Raw genomic sequence first — 21,775 nt, 5'->3', positions numbered from 1 at the left:
CGAGTTAGCTACTTGCAAGCATTTTTTCTGAGATTTTGGAAAAAGTATCGTTAAGCTCCTCTCCACCATTCCACTTCTCACCATTTATATCTATGCAAAAGTCGTGCAGATGTTTCCAAACTCAGAATGCTGATATAGCCAAATGTCAGTGAATTAAGGGACTATGCAAAAAAATGCTAGGTCGTCTTCAGCCATTATAGGTTAATCAAAAAGATACATGTTTTAGTGATGGGTTCTTCTTTGACAGAGGGATATGCTCAGTAAATCCAGTTACAGACTGAAGTGTTAACCATTTTGTTAGGCTAAAGCAGCACAGGTCTGAAAGGTCCAGATTATTCACCATAATTCCCATCGTTCTCCAGAAAGTTGGGATTTTGCTACAACCACCTGAAAATAATTCCTATTTCCAACATTATGACAAAACTGGAGTGCATTTTCGGCAAATTTGGCTTTCCCACACCATCCTTCATGTAACAGTTATCTGGATAACCTTTAATTTCCAAAATAGAGCTTTTGTGCCTTTAAATCACTGACAAAAATGCAGGTTTTCACCTACAAAGATATCAGGACCAGACTTGGAAAAATGCAAAACTGTTTTGGAAAAGGAGCAGCCAGTACAAATTTCATTGTAGCAAACTATTCTGTAAACCTCTCTAAATTTTATATGGTTATTCATGGATAACAGAATGGTCTTTCTGAAAGACAAGATGCATTGCCTTGACATCTTTCTAAAGTAAAATTGCTTGCAAGTCTTTTCTGCTTAGACACATCATTTGATTTATTTAAGACGTGTTTAAAAACCCAAGCTCAGAAATAAAGTCTTTTTTTTTTTTTTTTTTACTTTTGTCAAATTTCCAGAAAACTGAAAATTGAGTTATTCAGACTACTCCCAGTAGGAACAGTATAGAATTGTAGTAAAACTGCCCACTTGAGGAAAAAAAAACCCAAAAAACCAAAAACAAAAAACCAAACAGCAGAAAAGGGAACCGTAAGGACTAAGGAAGTGTTAGAAGACCTTGCTCCAGGCCAGTGGGTGCTTGCTGCCAGAAGCAACAAGTTGTGAGGCAGAGCACGACCTGCAGCATCACACTGTGAATAGTTTTGTGGGTTAACATCCACCCACTGGAGAGATAAATTCATTAAACAGAGCATTTCCTACTGTGGAACGACATCACTTTGCACTCAGTAAGGATCCAACCTTATACTTGTTATTTTCTTTGAAGCCTCCTACTGAGTGTTCTGGAAAAATAATTTCAATTTTGTTCCCTGTCCAGGGCTCTGTGCAAACATCATAATTCTTCCAGTGTCTGAGCTCCTAAGTTACCGAGTAATCAATAGAAAGTTGTCAAGGAGAAGAGCGGAGCTTAATTAGGAGATTACTCTGGGGAGGATTCAGTGCAAATGAAGAATTGTAAAAAGTTATGAAATGACAGTACTTCCAGATGTTTACACATGTATTTGGCAGTTTTCAGGATCCCGGCGAACGGCAGCATCCACAGAAAACAAGTACAGGACCTAATAAATCAGGTGCTCAAATAAAGCCTTTGGCTGTTTGAGCAGCCTCCCTCTTGGATGTTACCCTAAGTGTACACGCCAAAATTTGGAGTGAGATGCAGCCTTCTACAGCGTAAAAGTGTCAGTTCCAACACACTGACACAGACCCATGAAATTGTTCTGCTCTGAAGCTGCATATATTGTGACATTCAGGTTCCTTGGTACCCATTCCACACTCCTACCTTCTGTTTCTATAAGAATTTGGAAGCCAATTGAAATTGGAGATGCCCTTTACCTGTGTCTTTGTGCTTGTTGGTGTATTTCACCAATTTGTATTTTTAGTACCAAAGTCTAGATGAGCCATCTCATCTTTGTACAGTGATTTCAAATTAAAATTCTGTAATTACAAGTGAGTGTGTGGACTGAGTCCCTCCAATCTGGGTAAACTGTTACTGTACAATACCAACCTGCTTTGTTTTTGAACAAATACTAGCAAAAAAAAAAAAAAAAAGCACAGCTATAGGGTAAGACTTGGTGACTTTTTTGTCTGATGCCTTGAACTCCTTGTTTGTCATTTGATAAGGAAATTTACGCAAAACTTTATCTATTTGGGTGCTGGAAGGTTCAACCTTTTCAGGACAGAAAGGCTGAGAGTAACAAATAATATCAAATTCATTTTTGGCAAGGACAGTCCAAGTTTTGTAATGTTCTTCAGACCAAATGGAAATCTACAAGTGCCAGCTGTATGGTTAATATTTTACAGACACAGATAGTAAAGGGTATATAAGCAAATGCTTTCCCTTCAATCGTCCTAGCATTTCTGAGCAATTTAGCCCACATCATAATCTGCAACCATGAAGTGGGTAACATTAATTTCATTTATTTTCCTCTTAAGTTCTGCCAGATCCAGGAATCTGCAAAGAGTTGCTCGAGATGCAGGTAAGAAAAGACTAATTAGTTGTCTTTGCAGTCTTTGTTATATCAATTTAATGTCTTTGATGCAATTTCACTGACAATTCTCACAAGACTGATCCAAAGAGAACAGAAAAAATTGTTAACTTGAAAAGAAACTAAATGAAGAAATTGTGAGGAGATGGGTAGAACACTCAAGACAACTTAACCGGGCAAGAAGGTTGGGTGACATCCCTCTACAACATCAGTGTAGTGTGTGAAGGGATGTTGATTGTTCAGAATCTGTTACTGTGCTGGGAAGTGCTGTCTTTTGAATGGCACTTCATAAGCAAGCTCCTTGCCAGTTAAAGGCAATGCATTTCACACGAGTAGGTTAAACCCCCCAACATGTACATCTCAGGCTGGCTATAAGAAGGCTAGCAAAAAACTCCTCACTGTGTCATTTCTCCCTGTACTATAAAAATTTAGACCTTGGTCAAAAAATATTTCTGCAGGTAGTCCTAGAAACTTTTCCACTGGTATCTTTTATTTTTCTTTGAAACATGAAAAAAACCAAATTTAACAAAACTGAGTTCTCAGGAGCTGTCTGGAAATGCTAGCAAACAGCACCGAAAAATCTTTACATTCAATTTTCTGCACTGAAACCCTTACTATCAAAATGGTTATATTCCATTACGTAAAGGAATTACCCTTCATGTTTCTACTGAATGCTCCTGAATGGTGTTTCTAGAACAAAACAACCGCCCTATTGTAGCTCATTCATTAGTGTGGTTGTATGCTGCAGTACCTGTTGGGAAAATCTTGTTGGGAGTCTTTGCACCAAGAGCAGGCTATAACTGCAACCTGTATTTGTTACTGTCAGAACCAAATGAAGGGATTTATTGCTTTCCTTCTCATGAAGAGCGCAGATGATATGCACTAGGTGCAATAAGAATACGAAACTGCCAAGTTACTAATTTTGTGTTCAAAAAGAGAAAATTCTACTAATGGCTGCTCTAATTAACTGCAGCTGCATTCCTTTATTTGTAGTGTAGACATGATAACATTGTTTGTGCAAAGGATATGTTTGCTAACCCTTAACAGTAAGCTACAGCAGTCGTTTTGAATATTTGAATTAAGTATATGGTTACAGAGTAAAATACTGTATTAGAATCCTAAAAAATCATGTGCTTGGATTCCTTCAGAAAGATGAGTGTCTGCAAGAGATAGGGATGTGCAGACAAATGGCCCAAAACAGTCAGCTGAGACAACAAAGAGCTCAAAGTGTCCTGAAGAAAGCTTCAGCAGTACAACTTGCCTGGGATGGTATACCTGAAGACGGGATTTTATGAGTGCTCAGCATTTGCTTGGTCTGTTTCAGAACAATTATATCAGTCCCTTAAGAGCTGGGTGAATGCTGAACACTTACGAAAATCTGGCCCAAAGTGCCCAGAATGTATTCTTTGAGAGGTCTAGCACAGCCAGCGTGACAGCGAACATCCAGCGTTCTCTGTTTTTCTTCCTAGAGCACAAGAGTGAGATTGCCCATCGCTACAATGATTTGAAGGAAGAGACATTTAAGGCAGTGTAAGTGAATGGTCATCTTCCATTTTCTGATTGTTTTCCATCTCTGTTGATATTGGACAAAAAAGGGAAACTGAAACACACTGTATGATCTAGTGAAGAGTCTATCTGTCTGACTGGAGCCTGGCATTGAGTTGACCTTCCTCCTGCTAGTATATAAAGCCTACACGTATTTTAAGACCTGCAAAACTCACAATGACTTTCTTGGTCTCTGGGAAAAAAGACTCCCCTGATGAGAAAACACATGTTCCTTGTGTGAAATGAAAAAAACCAGGCATGAATAATACGGTGTTGATGACCTTAAGGTGGAAGAGTTATGCTGCATTGAGACATAACCAAAAAAACCCCCTAAAACAACAAACCACCAACCTCAAAAAACCAAACCTGTGACAGGTTTTCTGACACGGTTTAGTGACTTCCTTTTGAAACTGGTTTTGGGAATGGCAGGGGACTGATAGAAGGCAGCCTGAAGATAATAATTTGTAGCAATGGCAAAAAACAGCTTAGTTTATGGCATTTACGAATGTGCTGATAAAAGTGACAGAGAACTCAGATTACAGTCTTTTCTGTTTTCTTTCTAATCTGTTATTCAAGACTTTTGTTCTTGGGAAGTAAGGTTAAAAACATTTTTTAGAAAGGGAGTGAGAAGAGGAAGGATATAGGATCTGGTACTACGCTCTTCGTGGTACTCTGTTTAAGCATTTGTGCATGTCATTTGAACAAACAATTTTGAATCCAGAAGAACTTCCACAAATACTGACTGTTACATTGCTTATCTCCATATTCCCAAATGTGCTTTTTGTTTCAGTACCCTGATCACATTCGCTCAGTATCTCCAGAAGTGTTCTTATGAAAGCCTGTCTAAACTGGTGAAGGATGTTGTTGATACGGCCCAGAAGTGTGTGGCCAACGAGGATGCTCCTGAGTGCACAAAACCACTGGTAGGCAGTGGATCCTTTGGTATTGTGTTTCTCCTTATTCTGTGCAGCCACCAGTATCATCCTTGGTGAGGGTTTATACCTGATCCTTTCAGGCGTTGCTGTTATCATTGACCAATGCCCAGATTTTGGTGATGAAACAAAGAACTTATTTTTGTCAGGTTCTGAAACTCTGTCTTTCAGAAGTGCCTAAATGATCTGTGGAGTCATGTATTGGAGCCCAAACACCAGACTTTGGCCCATTAAGTTTAGCATTGCCTGGAAAGAAACTTTAGCATTTAGTACAAATAAGTGCAAATACCCCAGCTGTAAAACATAGGTCTAATTCTAGGTATTAAAGTGACCAAAGTGTATGGGGTTTCACACTGGGGTGACTTGAAAAGGTGTGTGTGTTAATTGAAGGTACTTAGTTGAAGAAGTTTTAAAACAACTCCTCTAAGACCAGGTAGCAAAAGAAGTTTGCAAGTACGTAAGGTCCCTGGATGTCTAGCAGGTTCAGCCCAGCCCTACAGAAAGTCAGGTGCTTGTGTTCTTGCAAGCTCTAACATTCAGATCAAATAAAATTAGTACATTAGTTCTGCCTAAAAACATCAAGTAGAATATAAAGTCTTGCTTCAATTCATCTACAAATTAAGTTTAGTCAGATTATAAGTAAAAGGAGATCACCGTCTTGCACAAAGTATTTTAAATTACAATTAAAATTTATTTTTCAATAAAGCATTGTAACAGTTTTGATATTGGACTACATAAAACAAAATGTATGAAACTGTGTTGAAAACACTAGATCATTCTGATTTATGGTCTAAATCTTATCCTGTAAAAATATATTTACATTTCAGTCTGGGTTTTCTTTTACAGATAAATATCTTGTGCATTACACTGTCTATAAACAATAATTCTGACCCTCAGCAACTCCCTTATAGCCCTCCATTTTCCTGGATGAAATCTGCCAAGTAGAAAAGCTCCGTGACTCATACGGTGAGATGGCCGACTGCTGCAGCAAGGCTGATCCTGAACGGAACGAGTGCTTCCTGTCGTTTAAAGTGCACCAGCCAGACTTCGTTGCGCCATACCAAAGACCAGCTTCTGATGTGATATGCAAGGAGTACCAGGACAACCGAGTGTCATTACTGGGACAGTAAGAAAAAGAGCCATTTTGTACTGTCTAAGTATTTAGACATGCAGAAGAGGGTTTCCCAAGCTACACAGAGAGTGTGTGGACATGCAGGACATTTGAAAAAATTGCAAGTATTCAACCTCATATCTGCATGTGTAAAACAGTTGTTCAGTCACTATATACCCAAAGCTCCGATCATGTTTTTTCATTCCATGATAGAGCAGGTTTTTCCCTTCAAAAATGGGCTTTAAGAGATCACAGTTTATAAATCTGGCAGGACATTTTTTTCCCCCAAAAAACCCTGAAAAATCACAGTGTTCCCAATACTGATTTAATAATTTACTTACTCCAGCTTCCCACTACCCCCAATCGTAACTAGAAAGGATAAAGAAAGATAACAGAGAAAAAAAAAAAAAAAGGCAATAGAATCTTGGTGAAATGGCCACAGATTAATTTTTCACACTCAAAATCAGAATCTTCAAGTATTTGACAGTGCATTTTTTAAAAGCATATGTACATCATACTAGGTGGCTGACAATATAAGGAGTTAATCCTTCTGTCATTGTTATTGAGTCCTGCTTTGGAAACAGTGAGGTTTAGCAGAACATCTACTATTAGCAGGCATTATGGTAGGAAAGTAGATTACATTTCTAAACTAGAAATAAAAGTTATAGAAGCTGTAAGAGATTTAAGGACATTTGCTGTTGTCATTGGAATAGGTAACTTGTCTTTTCCTTTTACTTATAGTTTCATCTACACTGTTGCAAGAAGAAACCCCTTCTTGTATGCCCCAACAATCCTCAGTCTGGCTGCTGACTACGAACATGCACTTCAAGGCTGTTGCAAAGAGGCTGATATCAACGCTTGCTTGGATGAAAAGGTATATTAAATTTTTCACTGTGGATGATAACTAAGTGATCAGTCTATTTGATCTTAGCAGCAATTCTCTTTAAAGCAAGAAGTGACTTTAAAAGGCTACATTACAGCTTATAATTCCAAAATTGTGCTTTCCCATGGTGGTTTTCAGTAAACATTTGTATATGGCTTCATAGAAACTAACATGGTAAAAAGGAATCATATTTTGATTTTTTTTAAGTAAAAAAAATCCAAAAGAATCAAACTGTAGATAATTACGTCTGTCTTCTTGTCCCTCTGCTAACACATTATCAGGCAGCTGTGTGTATTGCACAGATGCTTCAAATCCAAATAACGTGTAGCACTTGGGACTGTTCATCTGTGGTAAACTGCAGCAAGATGACATGCTAGCAAAGAGGAGCTAGGGAAATGCAGACACTTGGCAGCCTAACATGCCATCACCACATCCAACGTGTGGGTGTAGGAGAGGTCTTTCCTATTCGTTACCCAAGCAAATGGAGGAGAAAGAGTGTGAGACAGGTAAAATCTTCCTGTTCATGCACACCTTTGTATGAAGAACTTGTAGAGAATGGTCACGTGTTAGCCCTATGAATCAAAAGCAGATGACCCACACAGCTTTGTTTTTTAAAGAACTGTAGCCAAGATTTCATGTTAAGCTTGAGCATGGCATGAGCCGGGCTTTCCCTTTGTCTCAAACTCAGTCCCAGTGACTTCTGTGTAATCACTGCGGTGCTTTGCAAGACAGCTTGCCATAGGGTTTCACTGAAACTGAAGTATTTCGTGAACAGTAGCATGTCTATAGAAGAATTGCGCCATACCATAAGGTGTCATATATAGCCCAGAAGTTAAATGCTGCTTGCAGACTGGTTAGGACTGCCTAAGGGATTTTCAGTTGGCTTAGCTTTTCATCAGAGCTAACTGGACCTGAACCTGCTGTTTCTAAAGTGGGATTTTCAGACTTGCTTTTTTCTCAGTCCATTGGATGTAATCTGTTAAATGTGACAATGTTCATCCTGTTACTACAGGAAACTGACATAAGGGAAAAAGCCAATAAAGTAAGTGTGACGCAGCAGTATTCTTGTGGAATCCTCAAGAAGTTTGGTGAGAGAACTTTCCAAGCAGAGTAAGTTCCAATCAGTTTTTTATGAAAAGTAGGCTTGTTAACCTAAAGCTAAAACTGCTCAAGAGGAAAACATCATCATATATAATTCACTTCTATATGGTCAGTTTGAAAACTGCACTCACAGTACTTGGGTACTTCCTAGAATACTTTTGGCTAAGGACTATTGCCTAACAGAATAGAGATTAGTAGGTCAGTCTTTCAATGCTAGACCGACAGTGATTTCTTAGACTATTTATTTAAATGTAAAACTTCATTCTGATGGGGCTTCTGCATAAAGACTGGGCACAAAGAGCAACCTGCGTATTCCAGGCTGATAGCGAGTACTAGTAAAAAGATCAGCCATGCGAGCTACAGAGAAATGAAACTGTCTCTAGAACCAGTCCAGGAGGTGCGGAGTTAACTGATGGGGTGTCACTCAGAACTGGAGATTCCAGTGTGTTTCATCTAGTTTTGCGAGAGCTGTGCCTTGTTCAGTACCTACAGCTTTTCACAACGGGCACATCAGTAATTAGCAAAGTTGCTAGTTTGAACCTTAAAGCAATCAAAGAGTCAAACCGGCATAATCACAGTTGTTGTCAAAGGTGCATTTTTAAGATTAAAAAAATACTTTTTAGTAAGTGGATCATCTGCTTAAGCACAGACACTTTCATTCTGTGCCTAGTCTAACTAACATTGACTAGGATTTACCTTACCAGATACGTCAGCTTTGATTTAAAGGTTTAGATTAGGATTATATACATCTGTGCTAAGTAACCTAAAGATGCTTTACAGTCACTCAAGAGCGATGGGGAATTCTGGGGTGTGAATCTTACACAGACAGCTCAGATAGAAACAAGTTTGTGGTTCTTCTGTTCTTTCTGCCTATTTTAAAGGAGTGCTGGGTTACTGGTGCAGGTGTCGATGCCCTTTTTTTCTAGCCATCAGAAGTTAGATGAGAAGAATGAATTAATATTTACTTGAAACAATGAAGATCTGCAGTATTGTAAGTGTTAGTGACTTGCAAGGTTTCTATTCAATACCAAGCTTTAAAACAAGTGTATTTTTCTTGTTTTTCACCTAGTAAACTTGCTCTCCTGGGTCAGAAATATCCCAAGGCTCCATTCTCAGAAATTACTAAAATTCTACAGGATATTAAGGGTATCTACAAGGAGTGCTGTGAAGGGGACATGGTAGAGTGCATGGATGACAGGGTAAGTCAAGTATTTTTCAAAAATGTTTACATATTAGAAAAGTGTTTAGGAAAACAGTAATTTGTGCAGCTATTCGTTCACAGTCCAGGGATCTTGTACTCAACACTGCTGGAAGGTTCCTCAGTCATTGACAAACTTATGGCCAGCTCAGATGACTGCTACTGGAACTAGGTTTTGGGCCAGTTCTGGATCTGGCCTTTTAAGATCATGAGAGCAAGGAGCTGTTCCGTACAGTATAGCGCATGCGTGTGCTTGGTTGAAATCAAAACACGTATCAGGGAGACAGTCTGATGGTACTTGCTCACTTCAGATCAATCATAAGCAAAGCAAAAGAAAGCAGAGGCAAAAAGACCACCATGTGTTTGTTGTCCTGTTGCATGTACTGCCTTTAGTCCAGTTTTCCTGCAGAGCCAATGACCTCCAGAGAACAGCTTTCATGGGAGGATTAGCAAAACTGTGCAATTGTGACACGATTTAAATATTGCCTGTCTGGCTGGAACTGAGACACACTATTAAAACCAGCTAGCGTCCAGTGCCGGCTTTATGAAGCTCTGGGGTTTTTCATGTTTTGCTCTGCCTCAGAACAGAGCGCCTAGTAGGACTGACAAGTTCAATCAGGCATCCTTGTGACAGACCACTCAATGACTTTCCCTGGCTTTCCAGAGTTTGCTTGTCAAAATTTCTAAGATCAGGGGTGGGTGGCACACAGCCTTCCCTGTGCCTGTGACTATTGTGATTGACACACATAGGATGTGCCCATTCCTTGGATTATTTCTCTTTGTATGGAGACAGTATTTCTTCAGGAAAGTGCTAAGCAAATAGGTGCCCTGAATGAAAAGGGAAGAGTCTGAAAAAGAGAAAAGAGATGGATAAATCTATCTTTACATTATTATTTCATAGCTTGCCTGATAATGTTTTCATTTTATAGGCAGAGCTGATGACCTATATGTGCTCTAAACAAGAAGTTTTCTCAAGTAAAATCAAACACTGCTGTGAGAAGCCAGTTGTGGAACGAAGCCAGTGCATTATCAAAGCAGAGTTTGATGACAAACCTGAAGATCTTCCTTCACTAGTTGAAAAATACATACAAGATAAGGAAGTGTGTAAAAGCTTTGAGGCAGACCACGATGTGTTCTTGTCAGAGTAAGTAGTGCCAACAGCATGCATGCTTATATTTGAATGCTCCTGAAAATGATCCTCTCTCTTTTCTGGACTGTGGCCTTTTGCACCGCTGGAAAAAACCTGTCAATCTTGGGGTGTCTCAAATACATATGGAGAAAAGAGATGACCACACAGAAGTCCAGTGTAACTAATGTAACTTCAGCCCTAGTAGAATCCCTGGTTTCTCATAGTTGCTTTGTGACTGTTAATGTTCAGCATTGTCCCACTTACCAAAGCTGAATTTATCAGTGCCTTTCTTTTATTGAGGGCTTTGTGCATGCCCACGTACATCTGCTTAAGAAGTATTCTGTCACAGGGAGCTGCTTTGTTCCTCTCATATTTGCCCTGTTGGCAGACAATGGAACAACCAAAAAAAAAAAAATCTACTAAAACAAAAAAACAGCATTCCAAGCTGATGGCCAACTTGCTTGATCTCATCGGGTAACTGTCATTGTCAATTACTGTGTTGTGCATGAAGGAAGCAGCACATTATTGGTGAGCTCTAATTCTATCTGCTTGTGTGTCTTTCAGGTTTGTTTATGAATACTCACGAAGACACCCCGAGTTCTCAACACAGCTGATTCTGAGAGTTACTAAGGGATATGAAACAGTCCTGGAGAAGTGCTGCAAAACAGACAACCCTGCTGAGTGCATCGGAAAAGCTGTAAGTGCAAAGCTTTGTTTGCAGATAACTGGAATGCTTGGTTGGTACCCATCACAAAATGGTCGAGTCGAGAAGCTTGTTTAGAAGAGCAGACAGAGAGCATTTTGAGAGACTAATCCCAGGGGAAATTCGCGTTCTGGTGGGAGATGAAGCAGTCCAGGGTCCGTGACAAGGACTTCTTAGATCACAGAGTAACTTCATTGGTCACCTTATGACATTTCAGACTAGTCTCACTCATCTGCCTGTTGCCTCTGTCTCTCAGAAGTGATTCTGCTTGTACTGAAGAAGATGATTAATAGCTGGGGAAGCTGAATTATTCTCTGGGCTCCACTGCCTACACTGAGTATGACTGCTCATGGGTTGTGATGGGAACCTACATGGCCAGCTCACATAAAGATGCCTTAACTTAGGTCTCCCAGTCTTCACCTGAACTGCACAAAAGTTACAGCACAAGTTGAGTCGCTTAACTTTGGCCAAGGAATAGGAAGAGGATGTTCCCCTCAAAACCAATAGTCCTGCACTTGAAAATATTCACCCAATTTAAACAAACAAGAAAAACTCATTGTCTAGAAAGTAAGTCCAATAGGTAATTAATTTAATTTCAAAAATCTTGCTGCCTTCTTACAGAATGTCTGTAGAACTTAAGATTTTATATGAGAATCAAGTCCTCCCTACACCATCCAAGCTATATGGAAGTGCTTAGGTCTTGCAAAAACAGGTATCTTTTGGCTAATAAGATTAGAAAAGGTCAAAATATTATTGATGACTGTTAGCAGGACATTCCTGCTCTATGTTACTAATAAATTTATACTTTTTGCAGCAAGAGGATTTGAACAAGCATATCAAAGAACTCAGGATGTTGTAAAGACAAAATTGTGAGCTTTTCACCACCCATGGCGAGAAAGACTTTTTAAAAGCGTAAGTACTTTCTGACAAATATTCTTGAGTGTAGACATGGATGCTGGCTGCTTTGGGCACATTTATTTGCTCTTCACTTCTATTTCCACTTCAGTAGTCTAGCACAGTAGAGCGTTCTTCAAATGTGAGCAAACAGTGATTTTGATACAACTTTTTCAGAATTCTGATCCGCTACACTAAGAAAATGCCTCAGGTGACAACTGATACCTTGCTTGAAATTGGAAAGAAAATGACAGCCGTTGGTACCAAGTGCTGCCAGCTTCCTGAAGACAAGCGCCTACCTTGTTCTGAGGGATTTGTGAGCACATTTTTTTATCCTCTCTACTCCTCTTGGAGATTTCTTCTGTTCTCCAAACCGTCAAATGCTTGCTGTGCAATTGTAAACTCATGGTGATTTTCTTAAACCCCAAGCTAAGCATCTACCTAACAGACTTTGAAGTCAGTTCCTTTTAAATGGGTGTGGTAACCTAAACAGTTGTCTGATGGTAGCTTGTGAAAATTTCAGCTAAACTTTGGCCTGCCTCAGAAAGAAAAAGTTGATTGGGTCTGTGGCAACTTGCATTTGGAAAAGCTAAACAGTCCAAAACCCTCAGTGTACTTAACAGATTGCAGCCCAATGGACAGACTGTTTGCAGATTAAGAAATCCCCAACTCCAGGAATATGTATTTCTTTTAAATTTTAAGTCCATGCCATTTCTGAGCAGGTGGTTAGGTCTGAGAGCTTCCACTTCCACCTGTGCTATTGTGACACAAACATCACACATTTCTTCTGTTATTGTAGAAGGTGTAACTCCCATCTGTCCTTCTTTCCTTCACTTTACAGCTGAGCATTGTGATCCAGGATATGTGCAGGAGGCAGGAGACCACACCTATAAATGACAACGTTTCACATTGCTGCAGCGACTCCTATGCTTACAGGAGACCATGCTTCACTGCTATGGGAGTAGATACCAAATACGTGCCTCCAGCATTTGACCCCGAGATGTTCAGCTTCGATGAAAAATTGTGCACTGCTACTCCTGCTGAACAGGAATTAGGGCAGATGAAGTAAGCTTAAAATACCTTGTAGAAAAACTTCCGAAGTGTAACACTTTAGAGGGGACAGAGGGAAGCTACAACCCCCCTGTTTGGTCACCTGACTGGGACTTCACTAGCAACAGAGAGAAAACCAGGTGGAACTACATGTTTGTACTGAGCTTGTCAGTGCATAGCATTGTGTAGTCTGGAAGAGGCAAAATAGGGTATTTTCTTAAAATTAGATCGGTGCCTTAACTGACCAGTTTCACATAGGTCCACTGCCAGCGCAAGTTTAAAGATGCACTTTAATTAAAACAACATGCAGACCAGTACAACAAGTTTTTCCCCACCTGTACGGGGATAACAGAAAATGACAGATGGTTGAGGTGGACTGGGAGTTTGGAGTCACCAGTGGGCACAGACTCCTCTAGGCATGACAAAAAAAACCCAACTCATAAATGAGCTGTACCTGCATAGAATGATGTATTTTAAATTGGGAAATCAAACTAGGACAGGTAGTGTTAACTGTGTATTTTGGCTTTGTTTTCAGATTGCTTGTCAACCTCATTAAACGCAAGCCCCAGATGACAGAAGAACAAATAAAGACAATTGCTGAAGGTTTCACTGCCATGGTAGAGAAGTGCTGCAAGCAATCCGATATTGACACATGCTTTGGGGAAGAGGTATTTCCTATCTCCTTTAACAAAAAAAAAAACCAACCCAAAACAAAAAACATACAAGAAACACGCTAGGAAACTGTACTATGAAAGTCATGCTGCAAAGCGCTATGGTTACTTGTCCCCGTGCCCTTACAGTAAATTTGCCTGCAGAGCATAACATATATCTTGACTGTTCGGATTATAGTCATTGAACAATTCCATTCGGAAGAGTTGTCTGGAGGTAATGTAGTCCAGCCATCTGCTCAAAGTGCAGCTGAAATCTAGATTAGATAAGGTTCTTTAGGGCCTTGTCTGGAAGAGTTCAATATCAACAAGCCACAGTTGAAAAGTATGTATGTGTAGAATTTAAACTTTATCTCTAGCATATGTAAACTTCCTTTTGTGCTACAGATTTTTACAGAACTCTGAAGGATTACCAGTAAAAAGTGCATCTGGATCAATTATCAGAGGTGCCTAGCAAATATAGATATACTGGCAAGGGCAACCCAGCTGATTATGTCTTATGAACAGTCACTCAGTATTTTTTTTCCAAATTCATCCATCATAAATATACATTCATTCATTCAACATTTACTTGTGTCTGAAATAACCACAGGAGAAGTTTATCTGTAGCTGTATTGCTGAGCAAGTGCAAAGCATTTACAGAAAGTATAAATGGCAGTTTCCAGCAGCAACCTCAATATCATTTGAGGCATGGAACCGTATTACTAATATCTAAGACTGCTAATCGATTGAATCCTTTTTTATTTGTAACCAAAGAATTGCATAGGTAAATATATTACGAAGACTTAGGAAAGTATTTTATCTCTAATTCACTCTAAAAGTTTATTTTCTACCTTTGCAAAATTGAAAGATACCCATCATACAGAAGCCCACAGATTCTAAGGTTAGGAAGTACCATTAGAATTATCCATTAAACCATAAGGCAGACACAAGTTCGAATTTATAAAAGTTCTTGCTCAAGCACTACATACTTTGCTCCCTTGGTTTCTCTCTCACAACTGTTTGTGTTCCTTTTTCTAGGGTGCAAACCTAATAGTCCAGAGCAGAGCCACATTAGGAATTGGCGTTTAACACGTGGTAGGTAACAATAATAACGCATATATATCGGGTCAGCTAGCTAGCTAGCTACCCCTCCCTGCCCACCCTTCCACCCATTTAACTCCTTCAACTCAAAAAATCACCTAGCTTCCCTTTAACCGCCAGCTGTTTGCTTTCTCTAATGGTTTACCATCTGCCATTACATTACATACAAAAAGTAACGTATAGTACAGTAAAGACACTAGCATGCTACCATTTTACAAAGTAATCCTTTTTGTTTCTCTGATGTAGGTTGCCAGTGGGAAAAATATGAAGAAAAATACTTCTGTGTAACTTCTCCTGCCCATTACCTTTTTTCCTTTGGTATTGAATGAGTATTTCATAAATCTTGTTTTGTCAAACCACATGCTTTTCCAGAAATGTTTCAATTCTATTACTTTGGAAAAAAATATAAATAAAAGCTTTATAAATCTGCATCTGTCCTTGTCTGCTGGTGGCTACCGTAAGGCAAAGCTCTGCAGTGCTCCCTATACAAAATGGTTGCTCTAAGTAGTATATATGGGAAGGGATTCCATTGGGGTTTTTTTCTGTTTCTTGCTCTTGGAAAGTATGTATAAAAGAATGAGAAAGGTGGTGAGACATTTAGCTAGACTTCAATACTCTGATTCAATTACATGTTCCTTTTATGCTGTATTTCAGCAGTTATAATCACATATTAAGAGAATGTTCAAAGGAACTGTCCAGTCTAAGATGACTAGCAACAAGCTCTTACAAAAAGAAAAAACAGGTTTTTTACATCAGCCCCAAATCAAGCATCTCTTTGCTTGCAGAGTTGCAAACAGACCTGTTTTCAGACACTTCATGTCTTAAGTTATTTTCAAAACAGCTTTTGACTTTAGAGTTGCCTGTTGCAAAGCCCACCATCTAAATCATGCTCTTCATCGCAAGAAGCTCCTAAGAGAGAAATCTTTTGGTTCTATGCCACTAAAGCAGCGTGATTTTCTAGTACATGTTTGGTGTCAGTCCATGAATATAAAAGCCCCAAATCTCCTACACTTTAACAAGGACTCTTGCATTGCAAGAAGAGCCTTTGCATAATAAGGGCAGTTTTCTTCGCCTTGAAACTCTTTGTGCCTGTAGTTCATGAACTGGAAGTCTTCTCCAGAACCATAGAAACATACTCAGAATGAAACATTCAGAGACATTAGGTTGAAAATTTAAAAGGAAGAACCATAAATCTTGTGACGATTGAAAGGTTTGAACATTCAGTCACTGTAAAACATGGTTATGTATTGGTTTAGAAGAGTTTATGTGACCCCAAGGCATTCACAAGCATCTCGTTCAAGATTTAAAATTTCATGAATTTGAGCAATAGCCATTTGTCAGTTGCAGTTAAGCAACATCTCCCTTACTTTAAGGGAGCACAAACAGTCATTACCGTTATCTAATCACACCATTCCCATTATCTAATCTACCATCCAAAAAGCTGACAGTCATTCTCCACAGCTAAAATTAACCTGCTTTAGGACAGCAGAGCTGTAGTTAATTAGGACAAGTTAAACTTGTTCGAGGAAGAGGTTTGCTGAAGATTCTTAGGCACAGAAATCAGCATAAACACCACAAATCCATGAAGAATGTGGGTTTCTCATTCAATTTCCAGCTAATCCCTGTGCTGCATCACATTGTGATTCTGATGTGTGCTGGTTAGTGTCCTGCCACACTGGCATGGCTTTTGAACTGCGTGTTGAATAATTCCAACTACAAAGCAGGTTAAGAATTCCATTAAGATTTAGTAATTGAAAATGTGTTTAGAATTCATGCGCTTGTGATTTTGTGGGCTCCAGAGAGATACAGAATTAATAGATAAATTATTTCCAGGCTGCATTTATCATTTATTAATGCTGAAAAGAGTAATGTGCTAAGCAAGTAGAGTCAAGTATCAAAATACCAAAGATATGTGAAAATAATTTATTTCTTGCCACCCTACCCCATCTCTACAATTCACAGAAACCCATTTATTTCACTCTCATGTGTCACAGTACCTTTCAGTTTGCATAAAGATAAAGCGCTGCAGCACTTAAAGAAGTATCTTAAGCCTCAGTGTTGATCTGGTTTTGAAAATGACTCTTAAGAGCTTTTGCTGCCATGCTGGGCAATCTTCCTTGTATTCCTGGGGCTGTCTTTTGGGCTGTGGTTTTCCACAACTGGTATGGTTTTGGCCATCTGGGTTTCTTTTAACACGGTGACTTTCCTTTTCTCCTTGTAGAGTCTGAGCTCAGAAGGAAAAGGAATAAGCACACTGGCAGCTGTAGCTAAGACTGCACTTGTACAAAAGCATCGTAAACCACTTCGGCATCACCTGAAGGGGTAGGGAAACCTCCCCCTAATTACCTGGAACCTTTACATTTCTGCTACCGAACCTGAAAAATAGCTTCAAATTTCAGAAAGGCCAAATGTTACAGTAACTGTTAGCATGAGACCTGAGACTTGTTTTCATGCAGCAGCTTTGGTTAAGTTATTTGAAGAGTCTTTCAGGTTTTATATTCCTTCTACTGCAACTTCTAGTCCCCAGAACTCACCAAAAACAAGTACCCCAAGCGTTCAAGGGAGAAATCAAAACAAAAACCAGCACACTGATTGTAAAGCAGACATGAGTGTTTTGAAGGCCCCTCTCCTTGCCTGCGAACAGCTGGGTTTGCAACAGCACAGCCAGGGAGCCAGAGCGCTGCTGTGAGCATCCATTTTCGGCGCTGTGACAATTCACCTGGCAGATCTGCTGGTACATGATATGCCCTGGGGAGGCTGACATTTACTGCCTCTGGCTAGAGCAAAACCAGAAACACCTTCCCTGGGAGAGGGTGTCCCAGGAAACAACATGATACTGTGGTAATAGATTAGGGGTCCTCAAACTTTTTAACCAGGGGGCCGGCACACGGATGCAGTGGCAGGCAGCCATCTGCGGCTGCTTGGTTTCCCCACCCCCCAACCCCCCCGCGGGGGGGTGTCTGTAAATACCGGGGGCCGGATTGAGGACCCTGGGGGGGCGTATCCAGCCTGCGGGCCGTAGTTTGAGGACTCCTGTAATAGATGAAGATCTAAACCAGCGAGACCGAGAGCTTCATGGTACCGAGTACTACGAGGACATATGTATCTTGTAGTCTGCTCCCGTTTGTATGCCCCGTTTGCCTTCTCTTTCCTCTCCAGCACAGTACAGCGACTGGATATCTACTTGTGGTTTGTCATCTACTGTTACCCCTCAGTAACATGCAGGCTTATTTTTTCCTTTCTCTATTTTCATTTTCTGGTATGCCCATAGCTCTTTCGCATATATCCTCTATAAACGTTAGTAAAGCCATTACTACTGAACTTCTAGTACTTACCAAAACTACTCCCATAAATCAAGATTTCCAGTCTCTGGAGAAAGCCTGGTAGGAATTACACACCCATCCTTTACAAGAAACGGAATTTTGACAGCACTACCCATAAACACTAATTGATAGAAATTTCCTCAGACCTGACTGCTCTACATTAACATCTTTGCTATATGTAGATTTCTTACGCTAAGACAGAGAAATAAGCAAACACAAAATCATTAATTCTTAAAAAAAGCAAAACCTACCATTGCTGGACAAAGAACTTGCACCTGCAAGGTCCAATGTCTTCAAAGTTAGCCAGATCCAGAAATTAGAAATGCTGCTTTTCTCTGAGGTGATCAGAATGCAACATCTTTATTCGGACGCTCCTAGTGTGAAAGGGTGAGGGGCTCCATCCATTTCCTTCTGCCTTCTCCTTCAGTCTTTAATTCCTTCAGCTGACCACACATCAGACTCCCCTCCCACCTGCCTGAAGCTCCTTACTCTCTTCATGCCTGAATTACCTGACCACCTTCTCCTCTCCATGCCTCTACCACACCCTGAATCGTGAAGTAACAGTTATCCTGTCTGTAAGCATAGTTTCCTGTATCTTTCAAAATGGTGTGTATTGATAGCAGTCTTTTTAGGGGCATCTCTAAAAAGGTTTTGTCATCTCCAGGTCACTGGGCTAAGTTGGATCTCTTGGTTGTGGCATTGCTGTGTTACTTCTTGACTGCTCGTGGTCCCTCTGGTGAAATATCATGACCTTTAAGCCCCAGCTGCTCCGCATTCATTGCTGATATTAGTGAGCTAGTGTTAGTTTCATGACTCTAGATTGGCTCTTGTAAGAAGGCTGCTAGCTGTGGCCTTAATGTATGGGAATTCCTTTAATGCATGCTTCAGCTTTCATCTGAACGCTTGGAAACATTTATATCCAGGTCATGGCAAAGCAACTGAATGATTGGGTAGCAAGAATGTTCTTCCAGCTCTCTGTACTAGCTCAGGATGCCAACCTCATGGTGCTCAGCTTTGGTACAAATGCAGTGGAGTGTATCCAGCACGTGGTTACTGGGCAGCAGCTTTGGGCCAGGGCATATTCCTGGGTTTCTAAAAAATTCCTCTTGGTCACCCAAATGCTTAAGCAATTTTCTGCTCTTAGATGTGTTGTGAAACCTTTTTGACCGCATCAGATCATAGATGCACAGAGTTTTTAAAATGTGCAAGAAGTCCACTAGTACATTTGGGTGTACGTTTTCTTAATGTAAATCTTTACAACCTGTTTGACTGCCTAGGGCTGCTCTCTGTTACCTTGTACTATGGGTATCACTTCCCTTGCACCCAGCAGGGGCTGTGGCTTTTGTGTTAATTATGGGTAAGCATCTTTAGTGGTCAATGCCGTCTAATCAACTTCACTTTTGGTACTGTCTGATTTATGATTTATTACTGTCTTTGCCCAAAGACTGAATGGGACTTTTCTGTACATTAGCATTAGTACATTGCATTTCCACTAACATAAAATTACTACACGCCAGGGATACTAGGACTAGACTGGATTAGATTGCTTTGGTTGCAGCAATGGCTCATTTGAATCTGCCAAAGTTAACTGGAGGCAAGTACTGAACCAGATCCACCAATGCATTCTGTCTGTTTTGGGCTTCCCCAGGAACAAAACCCAACCTCCTTTAGAATCCTTTCAGTGAAAGTGGGTAAAGCGCCAGGAACATGCTGAGGAAACTGTACCTCAGCTCATGTAAAGCAATTGAAATTCTATATTAACTTCCTGTGATTTTCAGTCCCAGGTGAATTGTGACGGCAGTTCTCACCTCTGCCTCAAAAACTCATTGTTAATACAAAACAGTATTCGACAACCACTGTCTTCGCTTCATATTTTACAGGAAGACTTGTAACCCAGTTCTCAGTTTGCACAATTTCTTATGCAGCTGGGCAAAACAAAAATCTGAATTTACAAGGTCCTTTCAAAACTTCCTCCTCTAAATCACAAACCTAATACTTTGTCATGCTCCCTTTTAGCAAGGGTGCATTCTGTCTGGGAGCACTCTCCACAACTTAATGGAAATTTACAGCAATTTACATTTGCATGGTTAATTGTTTACAGGCACTGGTTGATAATAGCATACAAATGATTTCATTGCCTTCAATCTTGTTTGTTCCCAATGTCCCCTGCATGGTTTACACCTCCAAATAGTCCACAATTATGAAGCAGACACTATTTCCTTTATTTTCTGCAGTTTTGCTACATGCAAAAATCAGAAAAAAATTTGCTTGTGATGCAGGTAAGAACACTCTAGCTGAATTGCTTTCCTGCTTTGCAACTGTGTCAGTATGTGGTTGGAGTTAATGTTGCATAATTTCATAATAAACATGAAGTAAAAACCCCTTATTTTTAGCTTGTTGGAATACATACAATATGCTAACTATAATGAATTCAACATTATAGTTTTGGTTTGTGGGGTTTTGGGTTTTTGTTTTCTTTTTGTCCCCCCCCCCCCTTCTCCCAAACAGGAGGAATCTGTACTTTGAAGATTCTGACTTCCCATTATAAAAAAGAAAAAAGATTTAGTGAAAGGTCAGAATATTTATTTTCATTGACTATTATATAATAAACATTGACTACTTCTAGACAAATGTTTACAGAAATCAACAAATTCCCCAAATAATGCAATTTCAAATGTTGTTTTTTAACATATGGGAAACTTCATTATTTTACAAGTTCTAGTAATTGCTTTCTATGTATTGAAAATTTTTCAATGAATACTAAATAAAGGGCTTCAAATTTACATATAGCTACACATTATTGTATGCAAAGACCTGCGTTTTTTAAACACATGCAAGTCGGACAAATTGGAAACTCCCTGGTGATCCTATCTCTTACAGAAGTCTTGTGGTGGCGATTTGTATTGCATGTAACCAGAATCCACTCTAACAGTTCTTTATTTTCAGGATCTCCAGAATTAAAAGCCTACCAATGTTTTCCAAAAAAACTGTTAATACATGAGTTATTTCATATTGTTGACTAAAATACTACATGTGTGTGTAGGGGGTGTGTGTGCAATAATAAACTACACCTTTAAGTACACACAAACTACTTAATCTTCACATTTCACTGCAAAACATATGTTAGCCATGACACGTTTAAGGTCATTTCCTCATGACTGATCCACTTCAGGCATCTTGTACAGGAGATTTGAAAATTACAGGAAAAAATGGTGTATGGAAAAGGATTAATTACTTTATTCTTGCTATTGCTCCATGCTATGTCAGAACAACTCAGCAGGACAAACCAACATCAAAACCAAAGCCAAAACATATCTATGTGCAGCAGTTAAGAGGTCATTTTCGGAAAGTGTAAGTATCCATTTCTAAATTTTGCTCTGAAAGGAAATGAAGAACTTGAGAGTATTGCTGTTACATTTTTCCTTATTATCATGGTCCCCTCCAGTGTGAACTCATTAGCTCCACAGGAAGTATTCTTTATAAACAATTAAGAAAAGTAGTCTCTCTAGAATGGTATATCCTGTGTCTCTCTACACCAGACTGGTAGACATAAACTGTATGAAAGTTTGTGCTTGGAGTCCTCTGACTTTCTCTCTCTGCTGTGTTCGCAGCCTTCTAGCTGGCAAACCTGGTAGCTGAAAGTAGAGCCATGTTAGCAAAGCACTGCTCATTACAGCAGCAGCATCTTTCTACTACATGTAAATATTCAGACC

The 21,775-nt window shown here is 39.6% G+C and overlaps 1 protein-coding gene across 1 annotated transcript; it reads left to right on the top strand.

The window, feature by feature from the left end:
* Positions 1–2,298: 2,298 nt before the first annotated feature.
* ALB (albumin) lies at positions 2,299–15,170 on the top strand. The gene is given in 15 exon segments (XM_037392122.1): positions 2,299–2,433; positions 3,912–3,972; positions 4,778–4,910; positions 5,831–6,045; positions 6,772–6,904; positions 7,926–8,023; positions 9,084–9,213; positions 10,142–10,356; positions 10,906–11,038; positions 11,859–11,956; positions 12,116–12,254; positions 12,780–13,003; positions 13,524–13,656; positions 14,677–14,733; positions 14,986–15,170. Coding segments are annotated over 14 exon segments (1,848 nt in total). The 5' UTR covers positions 2,299–2,348; the 3' UTR covers positions 14,728–14,733; positions 14,986–15,170.
* The last annotated feature ends 6,605 nt before the right edge of the window (positions 15,171–21,775 follow it).

The sequence above is a fragment of the Falco rusticolus genome, chromosome 1, assembly GCF_015220075.1.
Source record: "Falco rusticolus isolate bFalRus1 chromosome 1, bFalRus1.pri, whole genome shotgun sequence".
Lineage (NCBI taxonomy): Eukaryota > Metazoa > Chordata > Aves > Falconiformes > Falconidae > Falco > Falco rusticolus.
This window is presented reverse-complemented; position numbering and strand designations above follow the sequence as displayed.